Below are 24,418 nucleotides of genomic sequence, written 5' to 3'. Positions count from 1 at the left end.
CCAGCGAAGAGTCAAAAATAGAAGTGGGGAGAGAGAGAGAGAGAGAGAGAAAGGAGACCATTCCCAAACATTTGTCACCCTGAGGAGGGATTGCTGGGGGCACAGCTCAGCTCAGAGGGACCAGCAGTGCCATAGCAATGGAGCGTGCACCACGGAGGGGCCAGAAGGGCAGCATTCTTGCCTGATGAATGCACTTCTCAGACACAAACGTGTTTTTTTTTTCCTCAGAGTTACACAAACCCACAAAGCAGAGACTCTATTTTGACTTGAACTCATCACCCGCGCCCTGAAGACACAGCAGGGGGAGGGAGAATGATGGCAAGAGGCTGAGCAAAGGTTTCTTCTCAGTGCCAGTAGCTCCTTCTTCCACACCTGATCCCAACTCTCATGGCTTCATAGGCACTCACGAGAAGCCCTTGCTCTTTTTTTTGGCATATTTGTTCGGATATTTTATTTTTGGCAGCAACAGAACAGGACCAACCTTGTGAGCTGTCTCCCCAGCCAACATCCTGGTCACCTGGAACTCAGAATGTCTTGGAATGACACAATATTGCAAAACTTATCTTGAAATTGTGGCCATTTCCTTGCCATGAGCAAATGATGGAGAACGTGGCACCAAAAACGTTGCATTCAAACCCTGGAGCCCTAAGGAATAAAGCAGAGCTCCCATCATTTCAGGGTTCCCTCCATCACAGCAGCATGGAGCGAGGTAGCAAGGCTGAAAAAGCAGCAGCTCTTGCTCTGTGACAGCCATCAGTTGCAACAGGCTTGGCTCACTTTTTACACACACATAGCTTGGGTTTCTACAGATAATTGTTCCAGCCTTAAGGAGAACTCAAGATAAACCAACTCCCATAGGGGTTAGTTATTCCTCTGTAGGAACTGATGGAGCAGTGGGACCCAGTTGACAATTTCATTCAAACCACAGATCTGCTCATTACAACCAGCGCTGCACCAAGAAGTCCCACGAACACCTGCCTTCAATTTGTCCAAAAACACCCACATGTATTTCTCTCCTTTCCTCCTCAGCTGCTGAAAAGAATCTGCATTTTCTCAGCACAATGACAGAAGGTAAAGGCTCCATTATAATGTAGGACCACGTTAGCAGCTCAATATGCAATTAAATGTTTCATTTCCCCAATTAACAGGGAAAATACTCAGAGATTTTGGCTGCTGAAAACATGGATTTTTTCCTCCTCTTTACTAACTCAACGTGAATGCACTATTTCCTACTGCTTGCTTTGGAAATCAGATCCCCTCCCTCAAAAACAACACCAGCTAACAGAGGGCGACTTGCAACACGACTGAAAAAGGAGACTTTAGGAGAAACCAGCAAGCACTGATAACCAGCAGAGGCATTTTCTCAGCACCATGTGCAAGAATATAGGACAAAGGAGGGGAAGCAGAGCTCCCTGCAGCTCCAGGGGAAGCACAGCCCTCCCCAGCACCAGCCAGCACGCCGTTATCTGCAGACACAGCAGGGCTGGGCTGGTGGCCTTCAGTTACAGCAGCACTGAACGTGAACCCTTGGTCACACTGCTCAATCTGAATAGCAGAAACAGAGAACGGTGAGATAGAAAACCAGACAGAACTGTAACCCAGAGTGCAGCTCAGTGTCCCAGCTGTAGTTAGTTGAAGAGCCCTTCAGAACGGCACCAGCACAGAGGAGGCTCAGTCAGATGCATCACAACCTGTGCTCCCACTGTGGCATGCGTTGGCTAATGGAAGCATCAGCCACAGACCAGACGAGCTGCAGTGCACACATGAGCCATATTTCACCCCAGGGCACAGCATGACCTGGCTGCTCTGGGTGTCACAACGACGTTAAGGCACTGCTGTACATTTCATTGGAATTCCTGCCTTCTCAGGGCTGAGCTGAAGCTGTCAGGTCTGAAGAGCAAACGAAACTCTGTGGTCACAATCACTGCACTCAACTCTTCCTCTGTCAAAGCATACAGAAGTCCCCCATGCTGTCCCAACAGCAGCAGGAGAGAACTTTGAGCTCCCAAGCACTTCACTGCCATTGCAGACGCCCAGAGGAGCTGTCAACCACAGCACTGCAGAGCTACCAATGCTCACACCTGGAGCTGCATTCAAGGACAGACATTCCTGCATTGCTTTGCCAATGGATTTCTTTTCCTCTGCTTCCGCTTCTTTCTGCTGAAGCCAAGAGGAACCCTGAAGGTGTAACAACAGAGGGGAAAAAAAAAACAAATAACACAAAAACGCACAGAGGGAACTTTTTCATTCTAACATAGAACAAATGCTTTTATTGCACTTTTAGAAAAACTGCATAGTCCTAACAGGCTTCCTCTTCCACCTACTCAGAATGTTTGGTTTAAACAACTGTCAGAGTTCAAACACAATCATAGGCTGCCCGCAAACGGAACTCCAAATGAGGCATAATTTATTTCTTACAGGAAGTTAATTAAAAAGAAAAAGGGGCTGATTCTAGGCCTTGCAGTTACCATCACTTATCTAGCACTGAATATCCACCACAGATGCGATGGAAGTTCACTTTCCAACCCAGGAGGGTAACACACTCTGGGGTTATGCCCTGAACCAGCCAGCTAACACCACAGCACCCATAAAGCCTCCAGCTCTGTCCTGTCTCCTGTCACTGCCACTATTTGATTTTGCCTTTCTCAGAGGAAGAATCCTGCTTTTCTTTTGTCAGTTAGAACACAAAAGGGAAACGCTTGTTTAACTTAAGTTGCACGCGTGACTGCACGCAACACACAGAGTGAGCGCTGCTGTTCCTCTCAGACAGAAGTTTGGCAAGATCTGAATATATAATGCAGCTAATAATTTAGGAAGATGTAAACGTGTCTGATGGATCAACGACAGCCAATAGTGCTCACCAGACATACCAAACTGTTCCTCTGTTGATGTCATTGCCAGGGATGTGTGCGTGCTGGGCAGCGTACAAAGTTGCCACAATAGAAAAAGTGTCCTGGCCTGGTCCTAGGAAAACAAGCCAGGTGGAACTGCCAGGTACCTACTGTGCCATATTAGTACAGTGGTTCATGTCCTTTGCATTCTCACTTAACATCTTATCTCAAAAGTGCAATATTGCTTTTCATTCGCTCCTATTTACAAAGCACACAGGTCTCAACACGAAATCACTTCTTCCCTCTCTGAACTCCTCCTGGCGGGAGGACGCTGCGCACGGATGCTTCACAGTGTGCCACTCCGAGGTGCCAGCTCTGCCATCTACTTCACAGTCACAGTCGAGGCGTCATGGATGGACTCCATCACCGCTGCAAAGCGGCTGCAGAGGTCGTATGGGGAGTTGGGACGGATCTTTGGGGGCTCCTTCAGCACCACCACCTCCGTGGAGCCGTCGAGCAGGCGGGGGAGCAGCTCGCCCAGCCTGATCTGCAGGCTCGCTGCAGGAGGAGGAGGATGATATAATCAGTGGGACTGGAACTGAAATATGTGCCGAAAAATGTGCTACAATACTGATTTCAAGATCTTAAGAAGGTGTTTTAAGCAGTCCCTTCGTTCCTTTCTAGTTAAGACCTAGACACAGCCCTCAGAGCACACCAACAGCATGCATAAGGTAATGCAGGTGGCCATTCCCATTCCCTACCGTCCATGTCTTCTCGTCCCAGATAGGAGCACCAGCGGTTTCTCATGACCTCGATGGCATCCATGTCTTCTCTGGAGATGTCAAAGTTGTTAATGAGGTGCATACAAGGGATGATCAGCTCATTCAGGATGCTAATGCCCTCTGCCACATGAGCTTCCTCACAGCTTACAAATAGAGCCGATGCCACCTCATTCAGCTTCTAGGAGAGGAGAGAGAATCTGAGAAAGACCTTTAGGAAGCAACCACGGTCTTCTGAGAATCAGCATGCTGTCAGAAAAGGCACAGAGCTCAGTTCCTTTCCATGGACAGCTGTGCAGCACAAAGTCAAACAGAACCAGGTGCTGGGCTCTGCTAGGTTCTGGAGAAGCAACTACTGTTAGCCAAAGCAATCATACTTCAGAAAACAAACTGATAAGTACGTACATATTTATGTACATATTAACAAATTGTTATATAAATATACAGCACATACATAGCTTACTCATAATTCTGGTTCTCGTATCTGCTTTACCAAATCTCCTCGAGAGCCACAAACATTTTTTCACTGTATTATTCTACATCTCCGTGATGATCCCCAGGCTGCTCTCACCCCTCCACAACCCCCCCAAATGGCTCGAGAGCTCCTCCTTTACACACCAAGAGACACTTTTTTCTATACAAGGTGATCAGTGATTCATTCACTCCTCTGTTGGCTCCCTTCTTCAGCAGGGCGGTGTTGCTTTGGTAGGCATAGATCAGGTAGGTCAGGGACTCCTTGTACCTACAAGAAGAGAGCCAGCTGTCGAGCCTGCAAGCTCTGGGTCTCCAAAAAGTGCTTAAACCCACTACAGTGCCTAATTCAAGACAGTTTAGTTTTAGTATAGCAGTTCACAGGGCCAGAAAGTGATGGCAATTGTACAGCTTCACTGGGAGAAGGACGAGGGGATGCTAAGGACAGACACCTAGCTGGTGTACTCAGCATAACCAGGGTTGGCTCTGCATTCAAGGAAGGGCAACCAGCGAGTCAGGAATAAACTACATTGGCCTCTATCACAAGGCTGAAAGAAGGTCTGAAAGAAGTAATTCTTCCAAAAGAGCCTCTACTTCTAGGCTGTAGCTTATCTTGAATAAAGTCACCATTAAAATATACTTACTTTCTATTCTGGTACAGCTCCAACCCTGTAAGCAGGTAAACAGACACCTTCCGAAAAAGACTGTAGTCTTCGTGCCATTTCTGTTGAGGAAGAAAACAGTGTCAGTTTCACCTCCAACACTTTTCACACTCCTTCACAACTCGCAAGTCTATTTGATTTGACCCCTTTGAGAGTTTAAAATTCTCTCAGAAGCCACAAATTGACTCAGTCAACTGCACTCTATCCCCTGAAGTCCAGCTAATTCCCTTCTGCTTTCTGTGCTGGCACTGCTCTGAACCACATTCCCAGTTTCCCACACATTGCTTTGGAAAGCATGAGCTCTGACTGCAAGAAGGCCAAAGGTGGCACTTACCTTGTACTCCTCCATATTGACCTCATCAGGACCGATCTCTTTCAGTTTATCTCGTGCTACCTTCATAATGCTAATTGACCTGCCCCGCATAAGAAGAGATGAGAAAATGAGAAGGACGGCCTCAGCTGCTTCCAGATGAGAAAAACTTCATCTTGGAGCCCACAGCACAAACCTTTCATCATAGCTGAGGTTTTTGTCTGCAAACTGCTCGAGGAGGGTCCGTTCCACAATCTGCTGGGGAGCATCGTTTTGAAGGAAGTAAACGAGCACGTGCTGCAACCGGGCATCGTTCTGAGGGGTTGGGGTCTCTTTGGAAAGGAGATAAAGTCTGGAGTACTCCTCGTGGAATGCCTGGCAAGAAAGCACACACACTGAGGCGTCCACCCTTTCACCAGTCTGAATTCTGCAGCGGCTGATGCAGTGCTTAGAACTGCCCCAAAATGATGGGGAGCCCACAGGAGAGCTAAGCTCTGCTGCTCAGCTGTGCTCTGCTGGTGAATAGCAGCCCATGAGCATCAGGAACGATGCATTCCAAGGCAGAAGCACATGCATCAAACATGCGGTTTTCTGAAGCATCCAGGTATCTGAATGGCTTCCTGAGAGAGTGGGATATATAAAACAGGTTTGGTAATCCTCTTGCAAACGAAAGAGTTGTAAAAATCAACTGCAATCATCTTATATCTGTGAGCATATTGTCCTTTATATTCCTGTAGATAGAGAACACAGGGGGTTTCGCCCCGTGCTGTATTTTTAATTAAATCTACCTGCTGGTAAAACCTAACACCAGAGCCAACACTGGGCAGCTTGTGTTGCTGCAGATTCCCCTATTCCATGCATTCTTTTCATGAAGACACCTTTTACAAGAGAAGATATCATGAGCATGCACATTCCAGAGCACAACAAATTTCACGAGCGCTCGTATCCTGACCACAGCACCAAGGACGTGCAACAGATGCTGAAAGACAAAGAGAACCTCATTTTTAAACCCAGACCAAGAGAATTACCAACACTGAAAGAAAAAGGAGTACAAACAGCAAATAGCCTTCTGAGAGAAGGCAGTTCTTACAAGCTCCAAGACTTGCTTGGGATGCGAGGACATGGCGTTATGCAAGCACACACACTACTGCAGGACAGAAAAGCCATTATCTAGAAAAACAACTGCATGGACCTTTCCTTTCACTTGCTTGTATGTCTTTATACATAGCACAGATCCTTCATTCTGTGAACACAGATTTCCATGCTTGTGGAAATGAAGCAAAGGAGCAGGATACCTTAACGAGCCCCGCTTCAGACCCATCGCGATCAAAGGTCTGGCGGGCTTTTGCAATAGCCAGGATGACACCTTGCATGGCTGGACTCAGCATCACCTACCATGGAAAGCAGGAAAAGAAACACAAACAAGAACGAGGAAAACAGTAACAGACAGGAAAAGAAGAGAAAACATGGTGAAGAGAGGAAAGAACTTTGAATTTTGAACATGAAAAACACTAGCCATATCCCCTCTGCATCCCATTCAGTTTTCCCAAGCAACACAAGAGAGCAGTGCATGTGGCAGAGGAATTAATTGTGCTGAGTTCATACAGGCATGCATTAAACATACTCAAGCAGTACCTATCTCTATATTCCTATAAGTGAACTCTACTTCTAGAATGCTGCTGGGTGTGTGTGAAGTTAACCAGGTTGGACAAACCAGGAGCTGGGATACTGTGAGTTACACTGCGAGTGCTCCATCCCTTTGACATATATGGGACAAAGCTCTGAAGGCAGTAAGGAGGTTTGTAAATACATCCAGGACCAATTCTGATACAGAAAGAAGACCTGCAGGAACACTGAGCAGATCTAATGACTGAATGCTTCTACAGAGCTGCTCCTCTGATGGCATTTAGGAAAGAAGCTGCTAAACAAATTGGCCTGACCACTTCCACAGGGGGAAAAATTTACTTTGAAAACAGCACTTTTCCCATGACAGACAAGTGAGGAACGCTTGCAATCAACCACTACAAAGTTAGAGGTTAGTGATGGACAGCAATTAGTGCCTGCGCTGGGAGCTGTACCTCCTCATTATATCCATCTGCATCAGATCTAACAGGAACCTTCCCCACACTGGGGATTTCCACTTCCGAGATCTGTGAGCTACTTTGGGCAGCAGGCTCTGTTTCTTTAGCATCCTGAGGCTGTTCTGCCTGAGCTGTAAAGGCTGTTTCTCCCAGTTGGGACTTCATTGGATCTACCTCCTCTGTCTGTGGCCGAGAAGAAAAAACAAAAACAAAAGCAAAACAGAGGAAAGCAGAAGGGGGCTGAGATAAACGTGGTACAGCTACAGAACCACAAAGAAATGAAAAAAGCCAGGGTTGCTTTGAGAAGAATAACACACAGACAGCAGCTGGCTGCTCCCTGGCTGTTCCTCACCTCGCAGAGCGCTGCCTCCACGCCGTTCTTTTCGTAGACATGGGCTGCATTGGCAATAGCTTTGGCAGTCTGCTCCTTTGCAATCATGGCGTGCTCTGAGGACAGAGAGCGCAGGCTCTGCTCGTGGGCTGCAGATGGATCTGTCAGGGCAGAGACAAGGTGTGAGCCAGCAGAACTGCAGGGCTTGGTCCAAACGCACAGAGGGCAAAAGGTGAATAGAAGTGCATGAGGGCGAAGCAGCTCTCCCGCACCTCCTAAGCACACACAGCAACTTCTTCATCTGTCAACAGCACTCCACAATCACTCCCATTAGAAATTATCACCCACCTTGTTATAAACCTGCTTATGCGGCCCTTAATGAGATGGAGCCATCCACCAGAAGTGCACATTCTTAGGAATTATGGCTCAAGATAAGGTAATGGCTTCATTAACATCTTAAACTGCTGCACCACCAGACGACGTGATACAAGATGCTAATTTAACACTACGTCTGAGTCTGGAGTGAGCTTGCTGCTCAGTTCCATCAAAACACAGGGTCATAATGAGCATTTGCTCTCCATTACGTCTTCTTTCCCCATCTTGTTCTAAAATGCTTTGGAGCACTTCTGTGCATGGCTGAACAGCTGCTACATCCATCCCACACGAACCTGTTCCATCACAAAACCTTTTCAGAGGCTGTGGCACACGCCGGATTGCTAAATGATGCTTTCCCACTCGAGAGAGCAGCATTTAAACATTCTCCACTCTATATTTCTATTAATAAAAAATGCCTGGAAGCAAAATGAGTTTAGCTCACTGCCACGAAATGAATGGAAAAGAGTGTTTCTGTCGACAAGCCTGGAAACACAAACGTGCAAAAACAGGAGAACAGCCTTTCGTATTGGCAGGACGCAGCCCCCACCAGCACCTCTGCTACTTCAACAGCCCCTTGGATACCCAAAAATTAAACAAGGCTCCAGTGCAGCAGTTTTTCTGACCATTAATTTCAGCACAGCTTGCAAAATCAGACGCGGCATCACCTAGCCCCGACTCAGGAGAGAGCTCTTGAGATTCAGAAGCAGTTGAAGGAATCTTGCAAGACTGCTCTTCCTCCCACTCCTCTGCCTCCTGCTCCAGCCGCCAGTTGTCCTCCTGGATGTAACGCCTCAGCTCTGGGGGCAAAGCCTCCACTTCCTTCTGGAACTGCCCGACCTCTGCGCCGTCACCTTCACCTGGAAGAAGGTCAGAAACGTGGCTGTACTCCAAGGCTGTCTGTGCAGAGTGCAGCACTCAAGCTGCCTGCAGCCCCAATGGCCACAGAATGGCTTGAGACATCCTATCTACAGCATCACGTAAAAGCAGGGAGCCATGTAGGCTCCCAAGCATGAATTCCATGCTGGCTTCTACTTCTAGATCTGAAATAACACAAAACCCACCACAAGTCTTACAATCATGCAAAGCAAATGACAATTCCCTCCACCAGAGCCATCTTTCCTTGTGCACCCATTGTAAAAGAAAGCATTTTTTTAAAGCAACAGAAATTGTATTAAATAGAAGAAAAAATAATCTGTGGGTTCACTCCAGAAACAGACCTATCACAAAGAACAGCTCCCAAATTCTCATCAGCAATGTTTAGCAATGAACAAAACAACAGTCCCCTATTGTTTGCTGCTATTGATTACATCAAAATGAACCACGCATGAAATTATTAGGTTCTTCTACAGCTGCTGGCCATGTATAGTGCCACGTGCACAATAATTCATCCACGTAACTATTTATACGCTGGCAGTGCAAACAGGCTTGCAAGGCTAAGCCACCATCACCAATAATTCATCTCATATAACAGAGAATGTAACCAAAGACCCATGTGGGTTCAGTGTGATGATATCACTAAGGATTAAGTCAGATAGGAGGCAAAAAGAGAGCCTGAATACACAGCGTTGTATTAGTACACTTCTCTCTTCAGTTTTCCCCTTTTTCTCTATTAGAGACTCAGAAAAGAACAAACTACTTCATGGACATATTGGGTGAACTGCCTTCTAAGCATCTGCTCGCTGCCTGGCCAGCTCCTACAACAAGAGGGCTGAATATGTGGCAGCAAATCCAGAGATTACACTGAGCTATCTGTCCAAAACACTGCAGCCTGATGTGACCAGGACAAGCTGGCTGTGTTCCAGAGATGGTCCTTTCTCCTGTCAGCACCCAAGCTGCAGTCCTCCTCCTGCTGCTCTATTTCTGCATCTGCAGACAGGGGTAATGCTATACCACACAGACACTGAGTGACTCGGTAATGATGCACGTTAGGGAGAACATAATGCACCAGTCAAAACAGCTTTAGTTCCCCTACCTGCAGCAACGTGGGATGCCTTATCACTTATGTACATCAGGCAGTAAGCACTGGCATTCCTCAGGCCACCAAATGAATCTCTCTCCAGCTCTTCCCACGATGATTCTGTCACTGAGATGTCATTGTATTTCAGCCAGCTTTTCCGAGGCTGGTCGTAGATGAAGGCCCAGTAGTGACCAGCATTTGCTTGCCCTTCATGCACCAAGACAGCGTGCAAGTGATAGGGAACCTGCAAGTTCACATGGACAGAGCTGTCAGACTCACTTTCAGTAAAGGAAGTTGTCTGATCTTCATGAAGAAGTTGTAAAATACATTCGCAGCCATTGCTTTGGTGCTAGAACTGATTCATACATTCCATTTACTGATGAGTAAGAGCTGGCTTTTAAGTGAAACAGCAACATTAGGATTTGCTTTTAAAAAAATGTGATTCACTGTAACACTGGGATCTTTTCAAAATACAGCAAAGTGGGTAACTTGAACTGACAGCTAACAAGACCCAGTATCGGCATCATCTGTCCAATACTGACTGCATGAAGTGGCATCTCCTACCTGCTGGAGGTGAGGGTCACTGTACATTTCATCAATGGACAGGCTGACTCTGGCAATGGACTCCTTCAGATCTGCCAAGGACACCATGAATTAAAAAACATACCTAGAAATGCCAAGAAAGCTTGAAGCCAGACAGTAACAACTGAATGCACTGAACAGCAGGGCTGAAAGCAATACATGAGTATTTGATGGTAGATCTAAGCCCGGTGGATTTACCATCTACCTCAAAACATACAAAAGAGTCATTTTCAGATGAGCAGAAAGACCTGAGGGCACAGCTCAGGATGCATTCAGCCAAAGCAACAGAGGGGGATTCGGGCTGGCAATAAACACAAAAATCACAACCAACATTTAGGGCCGACCTCGCACATCTTGCTCAATCTCATTCCTCCATCGCTGCAAACATGCTGTAACCAGGTTCATCTCTTCCTCAGAAACCATGTGAGGAGCAGGGCAGTCCAACATCTCTGCTGGTGGAGCAGAAGGCTGCAGAGGTGTGTTCAGTTGTTGCTGTGCTGAAGAATTTGCCAATAGGACAGCTTCATCTTCAGGCTTACCATCCTTTCCATCTAGCATGCTGCAAAGCAAAAGCCAAGTGTAAGCCAAGTATGCTGAGCAGGCTCGTGATCATCCAATACTGAAGGAATGTGACAGTTAATGAAAGAGAAAAAATAGGAAAAGGTACATAATTCAACTCAGGATCATTGCTCATCCATAGGAATATGGCAACACTACTGGAAAAGGAAAAATAAAACGAAGCAACCAGAAAAACCAGCAGACTACTTGCAGTGATAGACCAAACTAAATGAAAAGTAGCCACTAACTGCTCATATATCACAACTACCCACATCAGTAATTGACTTTCAGAACTCAAACCAGTAGCACTTAGATGAAAGTTAACATATTCTCCAACAAATGGCTTTTATTTCCATTTACCAACCTGTCAGGCTGTGAAGGTGTGCCCAGAATGAGCGACTCGCCCTGGGACTGCCTGTCCACCACCTGAGAGTCCTCAGTAGAAGATATACATGCAGAGGACACAGCACCAGCAGGCTTTGTAGTGATGAACTCCAGAACATATTGCAGCATGTCAGGCAGTGGGAAGCGTGCTGGGCCAGAGCCGTACTTCATGTACCTGCAATGCCAGAGCAAAACATTCCATTCATGAAGGAACAGAGCTGTTTGGTTCAACCTGAGACAAACAACAAACAGGCAACTACGTATCTGGTTCTGACACTCCTTATTTACGCCTGTTTGGGAAATAAATATGGTATCAGATAACCCCAGGACACATTTCCTCACGGAACATTCCTAAAGCTGTCATTCTGGGATCCCACCATGCACTACTGACATATTTCTCAACCATTTCTATTCATATAATAAAAGCCAGTGCTGCTTCTTTTTTGACAGATAGCCTTAGTACCAAAATATTCCTTCACTTTGTGTGAAGGTGGAATAACTCATCACTTACCTAAGGCAAGTTAATCCTTGCACATACCATTTCCTACGTGTACAAACAAAAAATGAATGAAAATGAAACCCGAATAACACAGCTCCACTATAACAACATATCCAGACTTGGTTCAAAACACAAAAACTTGGACCTTGCAACCACGTGGTGCCCATGCACACACACTCGTGTCCCAAAGGCAGGCAGCTCTTCTGCTGTTCTGAAGGCTTTGCAGCGACAAGAGGAGCCTCGTGCTGCAAAAACCTCTCTCCAAGCCTCACGTTTCCTCCAAGGAGAAGCACGCCTTGCACACCCACAGCTTGCACACCCTCATGAGCAAAGGGAAAGAGAGGAAGCCTTGGTGCCCTGCAGTGGCCAAAACATTGGCATGCCATCAGCTGCTCTTTGGTCAGAGACCCAAAACACAGCACAGCCAGTTGCTAGGAAGGACACAAGCTCCATCCCAGCACAATGCCACGCAGGGACCCAACACTCCACCTTCCTTACAGGTTGCCCAAGGAGGCTGTGGATGCCCCATCCCTAGAGGCATTCAAGGCCAGGCTGGATGTGGCTCTGGGCAGCCTGGTCTGGTGGCTGGTGACCCTGCACACAGCAGGGGTTGGAACCAGATGATCATTGAGGTCCTCTTCAACCCAGGGCATTCTGTGATTCTAGGGTTCCAGTGCTCACTTCTGTCTTGCTGTTTAAGAGAAACCATTTCAAACTCCCACATAAGAGTAAAGCTGTAGCTGACTGCTCACCTTTCCAGTTTCTGTTGCAGAATCAGCATTTTCTCCTTCAATTTCTTCATTTCTTCTCTCTTAGTCTGAATGAGCTCTTTGCTGCAGTAGAGGTACCTAAACAGACAACGCAGAGCCTCACTGTGGGGAATCTATTTACTTCTCAGATCCGTGGTCTTCCATAAGCACTTCAGAATCCATCCTTGCTCACCAGCTTTCAACATGCTGTACAAGAGAGTAACTCACCTGTCCATATAAATGGTCTGAGGGAATTCCAGCTTGGTGTGGATTTTCTCTGGCTGTCCCAGGGATTGGTTGAACTCAAATCGGGAGAGTTCAAAGGTCAGCACTGGAGGGAGTTTGGTGAACCAGCGCTGCAACAGAAGCAGAAACGCCCCCGAGGGGACCTGTTTTAAGATGACTGCTCAGCATCACATCTCAGACCCATCCTAAACATCTGTCTTTCAATACTGGATGTATGTTGTGTGCATGGAGTGACTAGGCAGAAAACTGCACTACATGAGATTAGGTTTTCTGCTTCCATCTTACGTTTCTACCACTAAGCAGCCTCCAAACTGCTTTCAGAAAGTTCATTTTCATTGCCTGACACATCCAAATCCACAGCTTGCTAACTGAGGTTTACAAAACTTACAGACACTGCATCAATTCTGCATGTCAGAGCCTCCAACAGATAGCCATTCTCCAACATACATCACATGCAATGATGAGTAACAAGACAGGAGTCCTCAAGCAGCGCCTTATTCCTTATCCTCTCTGCTTATGAGCCATTCAAATGAGGAGATTCAGACAAGAAATCCACTTCCCATACATTTAATAGACTGTTGCAAAGAGCCACACAGAAAGAAAGATTCGTGGTTGAATTTCTCCTTCCTCTGCCTTTCTGGGCTCACAGCATTTCAAGCATCCCCAGGTGCATCCACCTACCTGACACAGCACTGTGCACACCATTCCCTGCCAGATTCCTTGTGAACACACTCAGGGCATTTTCCTTTGCATGATTCATGTCTCATGTCCTGCCATAGCGAATCTGCCCCACACCCAAGTGCCACAGCATATTTTAGATCTAAGATATTTACAGTGGAGGTGAACTGGGTTTTTTGAAACGCTTTTTAAAGCGGCTAGCAGAGGGGAAGCCTCACCTTCAGAACAAGGCAACATAAAAACAGAGAAGGGAAGATTTTACACCTATTACCTAGGGAAAAGTAAGTTCTAGTTAACCCCACTGACGCTTTGATGCACTCAGTCATACAACAAAATGCACCATCTCCTCTATGCCCCCTATCATGCAGCCTTCCTAGGAAGTAACAGCACATTTTCCACATGTTTCCACAGAATAAAAATACTTTTCTCAGTCCCTTCTAAGTCAGACACCTCTGTGCTTTTCTCAAAACAACCTTCAGCTGCTCTTAATACACACAGGATGCTGAATGCAATGACACAGCTTTCTACTTTGTTGCATTTACAAGTAGTTTATGACTGATTTGTGATTTGTGGGTTTAAAGAAGAAAAAAAACAAAGAAAAGGTAAATTAAATAAATCAGCACAGTCAGAAGATAAGAGTGAAAATGAGAAGAAGAACACACACTGTAATAGGGAGAAAGATACAAATTCCAAATGGCATACCATAGAGATAAGCACTGTACTTTTACCCTCCGAAAATAAGGAGGCAGTGGTTCTCCCCCTACTCAGGTACAGGTAGGCTTCAACAGAAAGAGAGAGACTTTATCACACTTGCATCAGAAGCATACGTTTACCTTTTTATTTTAACACAAACCCCTTGAATTGGTTATACAGGACAACACACCTTTACACACAAGCAGACTCAGCATCTCACCGCTGCCGTGCAGCGACGTGAGACCCCAGGCAGCCAGAAAACGTCGTCGTATTCAATGAGAGACTGGTTGTAATTGCCATGTACAGTCAGCACACTACACTGAGACACACCTGTGCTACACAGTGAGTTGTTCTTTAGAAAGCAACCGAAAGCTCAACAACAAAACTTCCAACTAACCTCCTGTACATATTTCACTGACTGAGTTGCTGTCTCCTCATCCATCTCTCCCTCCACCATGGCTCCTTCCAAGCACTCATTCAAGTTTCGATAACCATTTACCTGAAGGGGATACTGACCAAAGGTTTCGATCTTGGAAAAAGTATTGCCTGAATGATGAAAACGATACAAAACCCATGAACTAACTTCAGTGAGCAAAAAAACTCCGATTAACACAAGAGCTTGTTGCAAACACCGGGTTAGATGCACGACATGAAGTGCTCATAGCTCTCTATGCACGTCTCTCAGGGCAAGCTTCCTCCCAAACGAGTGCTTTCAAATACATGAGCACTTATGAGAATTAAAGGTTTTCAGAAGTCACGTTATATAAATGTTAAAGACAATTCTACAAGGAAAGAAGACTATTGGCAGGTTTACTGTAAAACACTGAAAATCCAGGCAATTCCAACAAAAGTGTGCAACAAAACCATGCATCAGGACTGATGTGCCGTACATCAAAGCACCCAAAGGACTTAAAAAGTGGGTCTACCAAAACCTTCACTCACCCTCGTGGACACCCTCAGTCAAGAAAGTCCCATAGAAAAGTTGGACCATTGGATTTTCAGATTTGTCCCCAGGGCTTCTGTTTCAGAAAGAAAAAGCACAGAATTCATCTGCAGGTCACAAAAAAAAAGGCCCAAATTCATCATCCAACCCTCAGCTTGGAAATCATTCTATGATCAAAAGCAGCATTTTTATCACAACACAGAACACAGGAGAAGCTTGTCATCTGTTCTCATACTCAAAAGCACACTATAATTCTTACATTGGCGAGAAAGAAAATGACATGCAGGCATTGTCCCATGGAAACACGGCTCCATAAGGACACCTCCATTTGTTTACACCAGTCTGTAGAGCTCCCCCAGAGCTGATGTGCTCTGCAGGCCATACTGGCCATGAATACAGTCCTACACTTAGGCAAGAAACGTAGATCCAACACTTTATAAGCACACTTCAGGCTGAAGGGGATTGCCATCAGCCAGCAAGCAAGTTTTTCTCACACATGGACAATGTTTCCTCAAAGCCTTCTCCTATGCTAAGCAGTCACATCTAAAATCTGTTTCTCCTCAGTGACAGGTCAAAGTCCTGGTATCTTAAAAAACTCACTTGACATTCACAGTGAGCTGGAATGCATCTTCCAGCCAATCCAGCAGTTTGTGTGTAAACTCGCTCACATCTTGCTGCAAGAGAGACAGAAGTCGAGGGTCAAACACACAGAGCAGAAAGTGGTTTCACACTGCTGGTCTCACAAACCAGCTCTAATAAAATCCAGTTGGTACCATCCACCTGAAAGAAGGGCAAAACCCCAGTTTCACCAGCAATGAACATCCTGTTCATGTGCAGATAAGAGGAAATGAACTGCCCAGCTGGCATGGGGCACAGCAGCATTGCGTTGGCTGCTCACTGACCAAGCTTGTACCCACACAACCCAGAGCCAGCTGTCTGCCTGCTGCCAAACACATCAAGAGACCTCTGGAAACAAGAGGATGAAACCACGCAGGATTTCTCTGTTATCAAGTGCTGGTTTGAGGAAAGGCCCTCTAACTTGGTTTTACCTGCTGTTCCTCGGTTGATTTAAAAGCATCCCTTAAAAGTTCCAGTGCTGCAGAAGGGTCCACAAACTTCCGACGTGTTCCCAGCATTAAAGCAAACAGACATTGGAGTTCTTGCATGAATGCAATATTTCTTTTTCCCTGCAACACAAAAAGAAGACAAACCCTCCCTGCACTGTAAACCAGGAGCTGCAGAACACCAGGTGCACATACCTTAACAGCCAAGCTAACAACCATGGGAAGAGCTGACATGAAAAAGGATAAAAGCAGAAGGACATGTGGTGCTGCTGAGAAGCAATGTGATCTTCCAAGGGATGCACGGGAGGAAAAAAATAACTTTGAGGTGCCCAAAGGGCTAAAAGCAAAAACCCAGTGAGCTTATCAGCTTATTCTGTCTGTGCATTGGGCTGTTTTTACTAAGAGCACACACAAAAGCAAGTACACCAAAGTCTCCTAAACGGGAGAACAGAACAGCATAACAAGCAGAAGACAATTCTATGTATCACATTTCTTTTGTAGGCACCTTCTGCTGACCTTTCTCAGAAGGCACTGCGGTTGGATGCACCCTGACACTGACTCATAGAATCACAGAATGCCCTGGGTTGAAGAGGACCTCAATGATCATCCAGTTCCAACCCCTGCTGTGTGCAGGTCACCAACCAGCAGCCCAGGCTGCCCAGAGCCACATCCAGCCTGGCCTTGAATGCCTGCAGGGATGGGGCATCCACAGCCTCCTTGGGCAACCTGTTCCAGTGCATCACCACCCTCTGTGTGAAAACACTACACTCAATTGCTGACTCAAACACCAGTTCTTCTATGGGAATACAAACAAAATAACAACCTGCAGCTGCCAAATAAGCTTTATGTGGCAGGTTTCTCCTGCCCCTCGCTCAGAGGAAAGCTTTATGAGAATCACTCTGTTTGTTCTTCTTTCTAGTGATTCTCTCTTTAAAAAAAGTGCTTCCCAAACCTAAAGCAGCTAGATGGCTTAGAAGTCATTAACATCTGGATAGAGGTGTGGGATAGCCTGTTCCCAATGTAATCTGCTCAAAGAAATAGCAAAGCAGGACAGCACAGGAGGGAAACCATAACTTTATGTGATGAAAACTCACAGTGCGCGTCCGACAGCTCTCAAGGACACTTGGTGGGAAGGAGTAGCTGAGCACCAACCTCCGGAACTGCGGCAGCTGGAAAAGAGACTGAAAGAAATGGAGAGAGAAATACTGATCAACACCTCCACGTTGCTGACTCGTTTCAGCCTGATGCACTCCACAGCCTTTTCTGTTCACTCCTCATTCTCCCTTGGCTTCAGGTCACTCAGACAGCACTTACGGAGTGAGCAGCCTGAGTGGCAGAGCAGCACAGCCCTACAGATGCCTCACAAAGATCTCAACCTCCCATCCTTGGGCTATAAAACTGGCTTAGAAAAAAGCATTAGGAAGAGCACACAGGAGCAAGTGACACAGAGAAAGGAGCCCAACTGCAGCTACTTTACCTCCTCTCAAGAATGGGGAGCCAATGGATCAGCATTTATCTGCTGATGTAAAATGGTTACAAGAAGCAAACGTGCTCAGTTCCATTTACTGTTGTCTCTTCTCGTTTAGGTTATCACTGATAATACACACCACCGAGCTCTTATTAGTTCCAATGTCTGTGCCACTGTATCCCATTAAGCAGAACCTGATACCCCATGTATTATGGAGCTAACAATAACACCAGTATAATTACATCATCAGTTCCAATCAAGTTTCTGTCATTCAGTAAGCACTTGTACATCAATGCACCAAAAAAAACCAACTGCATACATGCACACAGACTGCATGCATCCGTATCTTGTGATGCAAAGTCTCCACTTAAATGCTCTTTTGGCACACGCTCAGAGGAAATCTTAATTATGTTAAATAAAAAAGAGATCTTTTTTTTATCTCTGAGGACAGAGATATCTACCTTTCTATCTGAGGATAGGCACATCCACTCACTTACATGTCAGCACTCCCTCTTAAATGTTAAATTCTAACTGACATTTTGTCTCCATGACTGCAGCAGTGACAGAAGAACCTCACCACCACGTTACCTGTATGACAGCACTAAACCAGCACGTGTTGCCAATGTTCTTCATCCCAACAGGCCAATCTCCCACTCTTTTCCAGTCGCTCTGTTTGGAATTCTCTCCCCAGACTTCACAGCGTTTCCTTTTGGAGCGATTTTTGTTCTCAGGAGAATGGACCTCCTGCGGTCTGTCACAAGACAGGAAGGACAGTGAGAAATCCCACCTCACAAAGATTCCCTTGGCAATGCAGCCCAGCCACGGGGAGGATGCCAGCACAGAGCTGTCAGGCAGTACCTGGCACTACAGACAACATAAATCCCATCCAATTCCTAAAATGTTTCAGCTCTGAACCCACAGCTCCACCAACCTCTCAGCAGCATGAGCTTTTGGTGATTCCAGCTGTCTGTAGGCAACAGCTGAGTGGATGTCTCCTTTCTTTTCTGGGTCAAATGCAGCACCACCTGGAGGCAGGACAGCATTCTGATCAGTCTTCCATCACGAGTAGGGAAACGCTTTCTCTAAAAAGAACTTCTACAAAACATTGCACTTCGCCAGTGTGATTTTTTTGACATGATAAAAGAAAGATTTTCTAGCCAAAAGAAAAAAAAAAAAATTAAATACAAATTCTGTTAGCTTGGATCACACTGTAAAATCAAAGCTCCCATTAAGTGCACTTGATTAGGATCATGCAGCCACGTAAAGGCCAGATTTCCTTACACCCCAATTCAGAGCTCATGGGAACGCTCCAAACCTGTTGAAATAATGAATCAGGAACACCAGCTGCTGCTTGTATTTGCTATGCCTTGACACCAGTGGTGATAACTGACACTGTTTTAAGAAATAAAGGGTTTTCATTTAATACAATCTGCACATTTATATACAGTCAGCTTCCTTCAGTTGTTTCAGGATGCTCAGCTAACTGAGCCACTTCATTTACTGGCTACAGAGGAGAGGGGAAAGGAAAATAAGCAGTTCTGGAACAGACAGAAGCCTTAGACAGTAGAACAAAGTGCAGCTGCACTGCTCTAGGTGTTACTTCTAAGCTCCCAGCACAGATCTTTGGCATCAGCAATGTGTCCAGAGGCAAATTTGCTTGGGGAAGTTTCAGTTAATAGAAATGTACCAAACTGCCAGCCTAGTTTCGCCAATAACTGTAATAATTACAGAAACAATTTTTTGCATAATCTAACCACCAGTTCAAATAGCATTTCCTTCTACATTTTCATGAAAATACTTCAAAGGAAACTCAATCCACCTGCTCTGCCAGCATAGAAAGAAAAGTAAGCCTTGATGGAAATTTGGCTCTCTATCCGCTCTCTCTGCTTTAGGAGTCTTCTGGGCTTTCTGTGCTAGCCAACTGGTTGTTTAGAACAAATACAGCTCAGCAGCACGACCTGCTACTGACAAACAGGACTACAACACTACTAAGTCACTTCTTTTCTGATTCAGCTCTCCTTCATCAAGAAATACTAAACACAGTCAGAATAAACCCTTCAGCCATACAGAAGCATGAAAGCTGCTTGAAGAGGGGCTCCACCCAATACGTCTATTTGACACAGGCTACTGATGTGCATTCTTGCTCCCCTTCCTTAAACTGGCACTTGGCTGACCCAAAGGTGAGCAGGTTCTGGGAAAGCCTTACCAACACCAAAGTGCTTTCTGCTAGTTTAGATCCCCATACTAACAAAATCAGTGCCAGGACAGGAACAGGAGGGATTCCCAGCAGAAGGAACAACATGGCTCTTTTCAGCTCGGGTGACACAACGAGCCTTCAGGAGACCCAGTGTGAGCAGAGATGGGCCCCTTACCTTGAGGGGGCTCTTTGCCCACTGCACTGCCTTCCCAAGAGGATGGCTCTGCAGCAGCTGTGTTCTGAACAGGCTCCTGATCACGCTCCTCTGTGAGGACGATGAGTGCCTCCATCAGGTTTCCCTTAGCAGCCTAGCAGAAAGACAAGGAAAAAATCCATAGTTCCAGGGTTAATTTACCTGCATTTGTATGAAATTTAATGCATCCATGGCAAAGATGGGCACACTGGCTCCAACTTGGCTTCCTCTGGCCATCGGAGAAAGCTATCTATCTATTGGTGACAAATAGCATTAAAAACAAAAAACAATAAAGGCTAAAATTTATCTGATGGAAAGCACTTTGCCTTCATCACTAGGACAATATGGACTCCATTATCTAATTTCTTTTCCCTCGCTAGAGATTCAAGTAGCTGTTGCTCTGCAGTGCATTAAAGTGCAACAGGGAAACTCCCAGGAACCAAACCCTACATGGATGGTGTGTGGGCATGGTGACACGACACAGCACAGGCTGTCTGAAGGACAGCAGAGTGCTAAGCATGGCTCTTCTTCAAAAGAAGAGCTCAAAAATGTCCGTTTTCTATCTCATTTTATACCACAAAGTTAAGTGTTAAACTCCTTTCAGTCCATGTTTGTTAACATTTTGTGGGCATTACTTCCCAACGGAATACTGGAGAGTTTTCATAAGCAACACTCTGTGTATACAAACAACGCAACTCAGCTCTTGCCCATACATCTCAGGGCAATGGTGAGTGATGATTCTGCACTGATGTCATTGCAACCCATTTAACATTACAATTTCCAATATCAGAACACGCTGCATCGCCATCACAGGCCACACAGTGCCTTTCCTACCTTCTTATCAGCCCATAAAAACACCAGCACACACCAACCCTGAGTTATGCTTTGGGAGAACCTGAACTTGCTTGATTTTGGGGACATCAGCAGCCTTCTTTCCAAAGGGCAGTGACAGCACATACAAACCTTGAGAGCAGCGTGAAGGAAATCCGCATCCTGAATTCCTGTTATCTCTTTCATCTTGTTTAAAACCTGGTAATCCTGCAGTCAAGAAACAAAGAAAGGCTCCCGTTAAAAGGTGACCAAGACGACATCAACCCATCCCTGAAACATCTGCCAACCTCTCAACGGAGCATTTGTTCTTTCTTTCCTTTCCACTGACAGGTGGACATGAAAACTCACTCACACGTGCCAGACAGTACTGCCAACGTCAGTCTGAACACCACTCTTAGTTTCTGCTATTTCCAGGCTAGCTTTCAACCTGTTGCATGCTCAGGAGCATGCTGGCAGGCCCTGGCAGCCCTCTCCCCAAGCCCAGCATGTGCAGCAGGACATATAAGGCTCCCCGTGGGCTGCTGGGGGCTATTTTAAGCCTGGCTGCACATGCCACTTGTGCACGTCACCTCTCACTCACAATGAGGTGACAGAAGAAGGGCCCAAGAGGTTTCCACTGCTTTTCTTCCCCACCCCATGGAGCTCCAGGCTTGGGCAGGTCCTTGCACAGCCAGCAATGCGTTCTTACCTGAGAAAATGTCTCTAATCGTTTTCTTAACAGATTTCTCTAAGCTTTTATAGGTTTTAGGAGGTGGTCAAGTAAAAAGCAGCCTTGGTTTGGCCACACAAAGTGCCCAGGGAGGGACACGAAGAAGCACTGGCCTCAGCTACAGAGCAGTGAAAGATATCATTGCCCAGAAGGTAACAAAGCTGAGGAACGCACTCAAGGTCATTAGAACCAGATCAGTGTCCAGTGCTACAGAAGTCAATTTCCCCAAAGCTCTGCACTTTTTAAGGGCCCCCTGTGTCTGCATGCACACCCCCACCCTGGGGTGCTCCAGCTCAGCACCATGAGAACTGCACAACAGCCTCAGGACAGGAATTCTCACAGCACACCAATTACACCCTGCTGTTAATTTCCCACCTCCACGCTGTATTCTGGTTGCCTAACACCACCTAATGCTGCAGGGCACATCTTTCCATTGGAGAAGAAACCACATTGCAAAACCACATCACAACAGTGCAATCCAGAGGAAGACAGGGCGTGATTTTTTCGGGGCCTTTCCTTCTTCACCAAAAGAAGAACTCACAGAGGCAGCAGGAAACAGAAGAACTAATTACCAGCCCACAGCTCCACATCACAACCTAATAAATGATATGCAGGCCAGTTTCATTCATAAGAAACACGTGTATCAACAGCAGAAGGCTGAACTGTGCAGCACACTGAGGCTGGGAATCACACTCTGCACCTCTAATTTGTGAAGTCTGGAGGGGAACAGTTTTGGTTTTGGTCTGTCTGGTTGCTTTTTGGGGTTATGCTCTGTTGTCCTTTAAGACAAACCGGCCATTAGGGCTCAGAACAGCAGCAGTAGCTTAATGCCAGCTGCAATTCCAAGAGCAAAAGAGAAGCAAAGAAACAGCAGTCACAACAGCAGTGCTATTGATGTTAGAGTCTGGAAACTACAGACAAACCTGAAAAGTGGCTGGGAAGTAGGGAGGGAATGGAGATAATAATTAGAAGGCCAGCTAACGAGCGATAACAGCAGCAGCTCTGCTGTTTTCTTTCATACCCTACGAATCACAGCACACAGCAGTGGTTGGTTTGGAGGAGAAACTCAGAGCAGGGACAGATGCAAACGTGGAGCATGAGTTCAAGAGGAACCAGGAGCAGCAGTGGGCAGGGCAGATGGGAGCCCATGACCTTCAGCCACAGCAGCTCAGCCATGCTTTATATCCAAGTGGGAAAACGGATGTGAAGAGGCCTCCAACCCTGCAGCAACAGCAGCACCTGCACTGCTGAAATAGAACCTTTTACAGACCCACAGCTTCCCACTGCCACACCAACACCTGTGCAAAACACACAATGATCCATGCCTCCTGCTGCACCTGAGAAAAGCTCCTGAAGGGCTCAAATGTGCCCAAAGAATGAGCCCACCTCCCTGTGCACACCGCAAACCTTTGCATGCTGCAGCCCTGTGCACGCTGTGCCCTTGCTGTGTCCCTCTGCCTCCTGTATCCCCGTGCATTCTCTATCCCTGCACACGCTGCATGCGTGCTGTGCCCCTGTGCACACTTTGCCCCTGTGCACAGTGCATCCCAGTGCAAGCTGTGTATGAGCTGCTTCCCTGTGCATGCTGTATCCCTGTGCATACTACATGTGTTGTGTCCCTGTGCACGCTGCCTGTGTGCTGCGTCTGTGTGCACTGTGTGAGCCTATGCATGCTGTGTGTGTGCTGTGTCCCTGTGCACGCTGCATGTTTGCTATATCCCTGTGCATGCTGTGTACTCTGCATGTATGTTGCCTGTGTGCTGTGTCCCTGTGCACTGTGTGTGCGTTGTGTCCCTATGCATGTTGTGTCCCTGCTGAATCCTTATGCACGCTGCGTGCCTGTGCATGCTGTGTGTGCTGTGTCCCCATGCAAGCTGCACGTTTGCTGTGTCCCTGTGTATGCTGTGTCTGTGTGTACTGTGTCCCTATGCATGTTGCACCCCTACACATGCTGTGTGTGCTGTGTCCCTGTGCATGCTGAACCCTTATGCATGCTGTGCCCCTGTGCATGCTGCATGTTTTCTGTTTCTCTATACATGCTGGGTGTGCTGTGTCCCTGTGCATGCTGTATCTCTATGCATGCTGTGTCTCTGTGCACACTGTGTGTACTGTATCCCCCCCATGCACGCTGCCTGTGTGCTGTGTCCCTGGGCATGCTGTATCCCACAGCATACACGGGGATGCAGCGTGCATAGAGACACACACCACACACAGCACGCACAGGGATACAGCACAGAGACACAGCACACGGGCAACTGCGTGCTGTGTCCCTATGCGTGCTGTGTGTGCCGTGTCCCCGTGCATGTCGTACCCCCTACGCGTGCTGTGCTCCCGTGCACGCTGCATGTCTGCTGTCCCTGTGCACGCTGTGTCCCTGTGCACGCTGTATCCCCGCTCACGGCCCCGCACACCGCCGCGCTCACGCCGCAGCTCATCCCGCAGCCCCCCCCGCACCCATCCGCCCGGCCTCGGGCCGCTCCTCCCGCCCCACTCCGACACCCCTGTGGGCCGCCTCGCCTCGCCTCGCCCCGCCTCCCCCCTCCGCCGCCCGCTCACCGCCTCGAGGCCGCCGCTCGCGGCCTGCAGCTCGGCCGTCATCCCTCCGGGCCGGACCCCCCCCAACCCCCCTCGCCGCGGGGCCGCGCCGCCCGCCCGCCTCACCGCCTCCCTGCCGCCCTGCTGCGCATGCGCCGTCCCGCGGCGGGGAGGGGCGGGGGGCGCGGCTGCTCCGTGCGCGCGGCGACCCCGGCGGTGATCCGGGAGCGAAGCGGTGCGCGGTTTCACGTGGAGGCATGGTGCGGGCTGTGCTTTCGTGGGTTTCATTCAA

At 47.1% G+C, this 24,418-nt stretch overlaps 1 protein-coding gene across 1 annotated transcript; it reads right to left on the bottom strand.

Annotated features, from left to right (window-relative positions):
- Positions 1-3,213: 3,213 nt before the first annotated feature.
- USP28 (ubiquitin specific peptidase 28) lies at positions 3,214-24,189 on the bottom strand (the record flags this gene model as incomplete). Its single annotated transcript, XM_079545704.1, has 24 exons — positions 3,214-3,389; positions 3,593-3,791; positions 4,229-4,352; positions 4,726-4,805; positions 5,078-5,147; positions 5,241-5,428; positions 7,487-7,626; positions 8,506-8,697; positions 9,813-10,041; positions 10,362-10,432; positions 10,724-10,938; positions 11,302-11,496; positions 12,573-12,668; positions 12,798-12,925; positions 14,584-14,732; positions 15,129-15,205; positions 15,730-15,803; positions 16,179-16,316; positions 17,288-17,374; positions 18,250-18,412; positions 18,593-18,686; positions 20,034-20,166; positions 21,015-21,089; positions 24,148-24,189. The coding sequence occupies 24 exons, from the start codon at positions 24,187-24,189 to the stop codon at positions 3,214-3,216; spliced, it is 3,135 nt and encodes a 1,044-aa protein (XP_079401830.1).
- Between the last annotated feature and the right edge of the window lie 229 nt (positions 24,190-24,418).

Source organism: Tetrao urogallus, assembly GCF_951394365.1.
Source record: "Tetrao urogallus genome assembly, chromosome: 22".
In the NCBI taxonomy this organism is placed as follows: domain Eukaryota; kingdom Metazoa; phylum Chordata; class Aves; order Galliformes; family Phasianidae; genus Tetrao; species Tetrao urogallus.
This window is presented reverse-complemented; position numbering and strand designations above follow the sequence as displayed.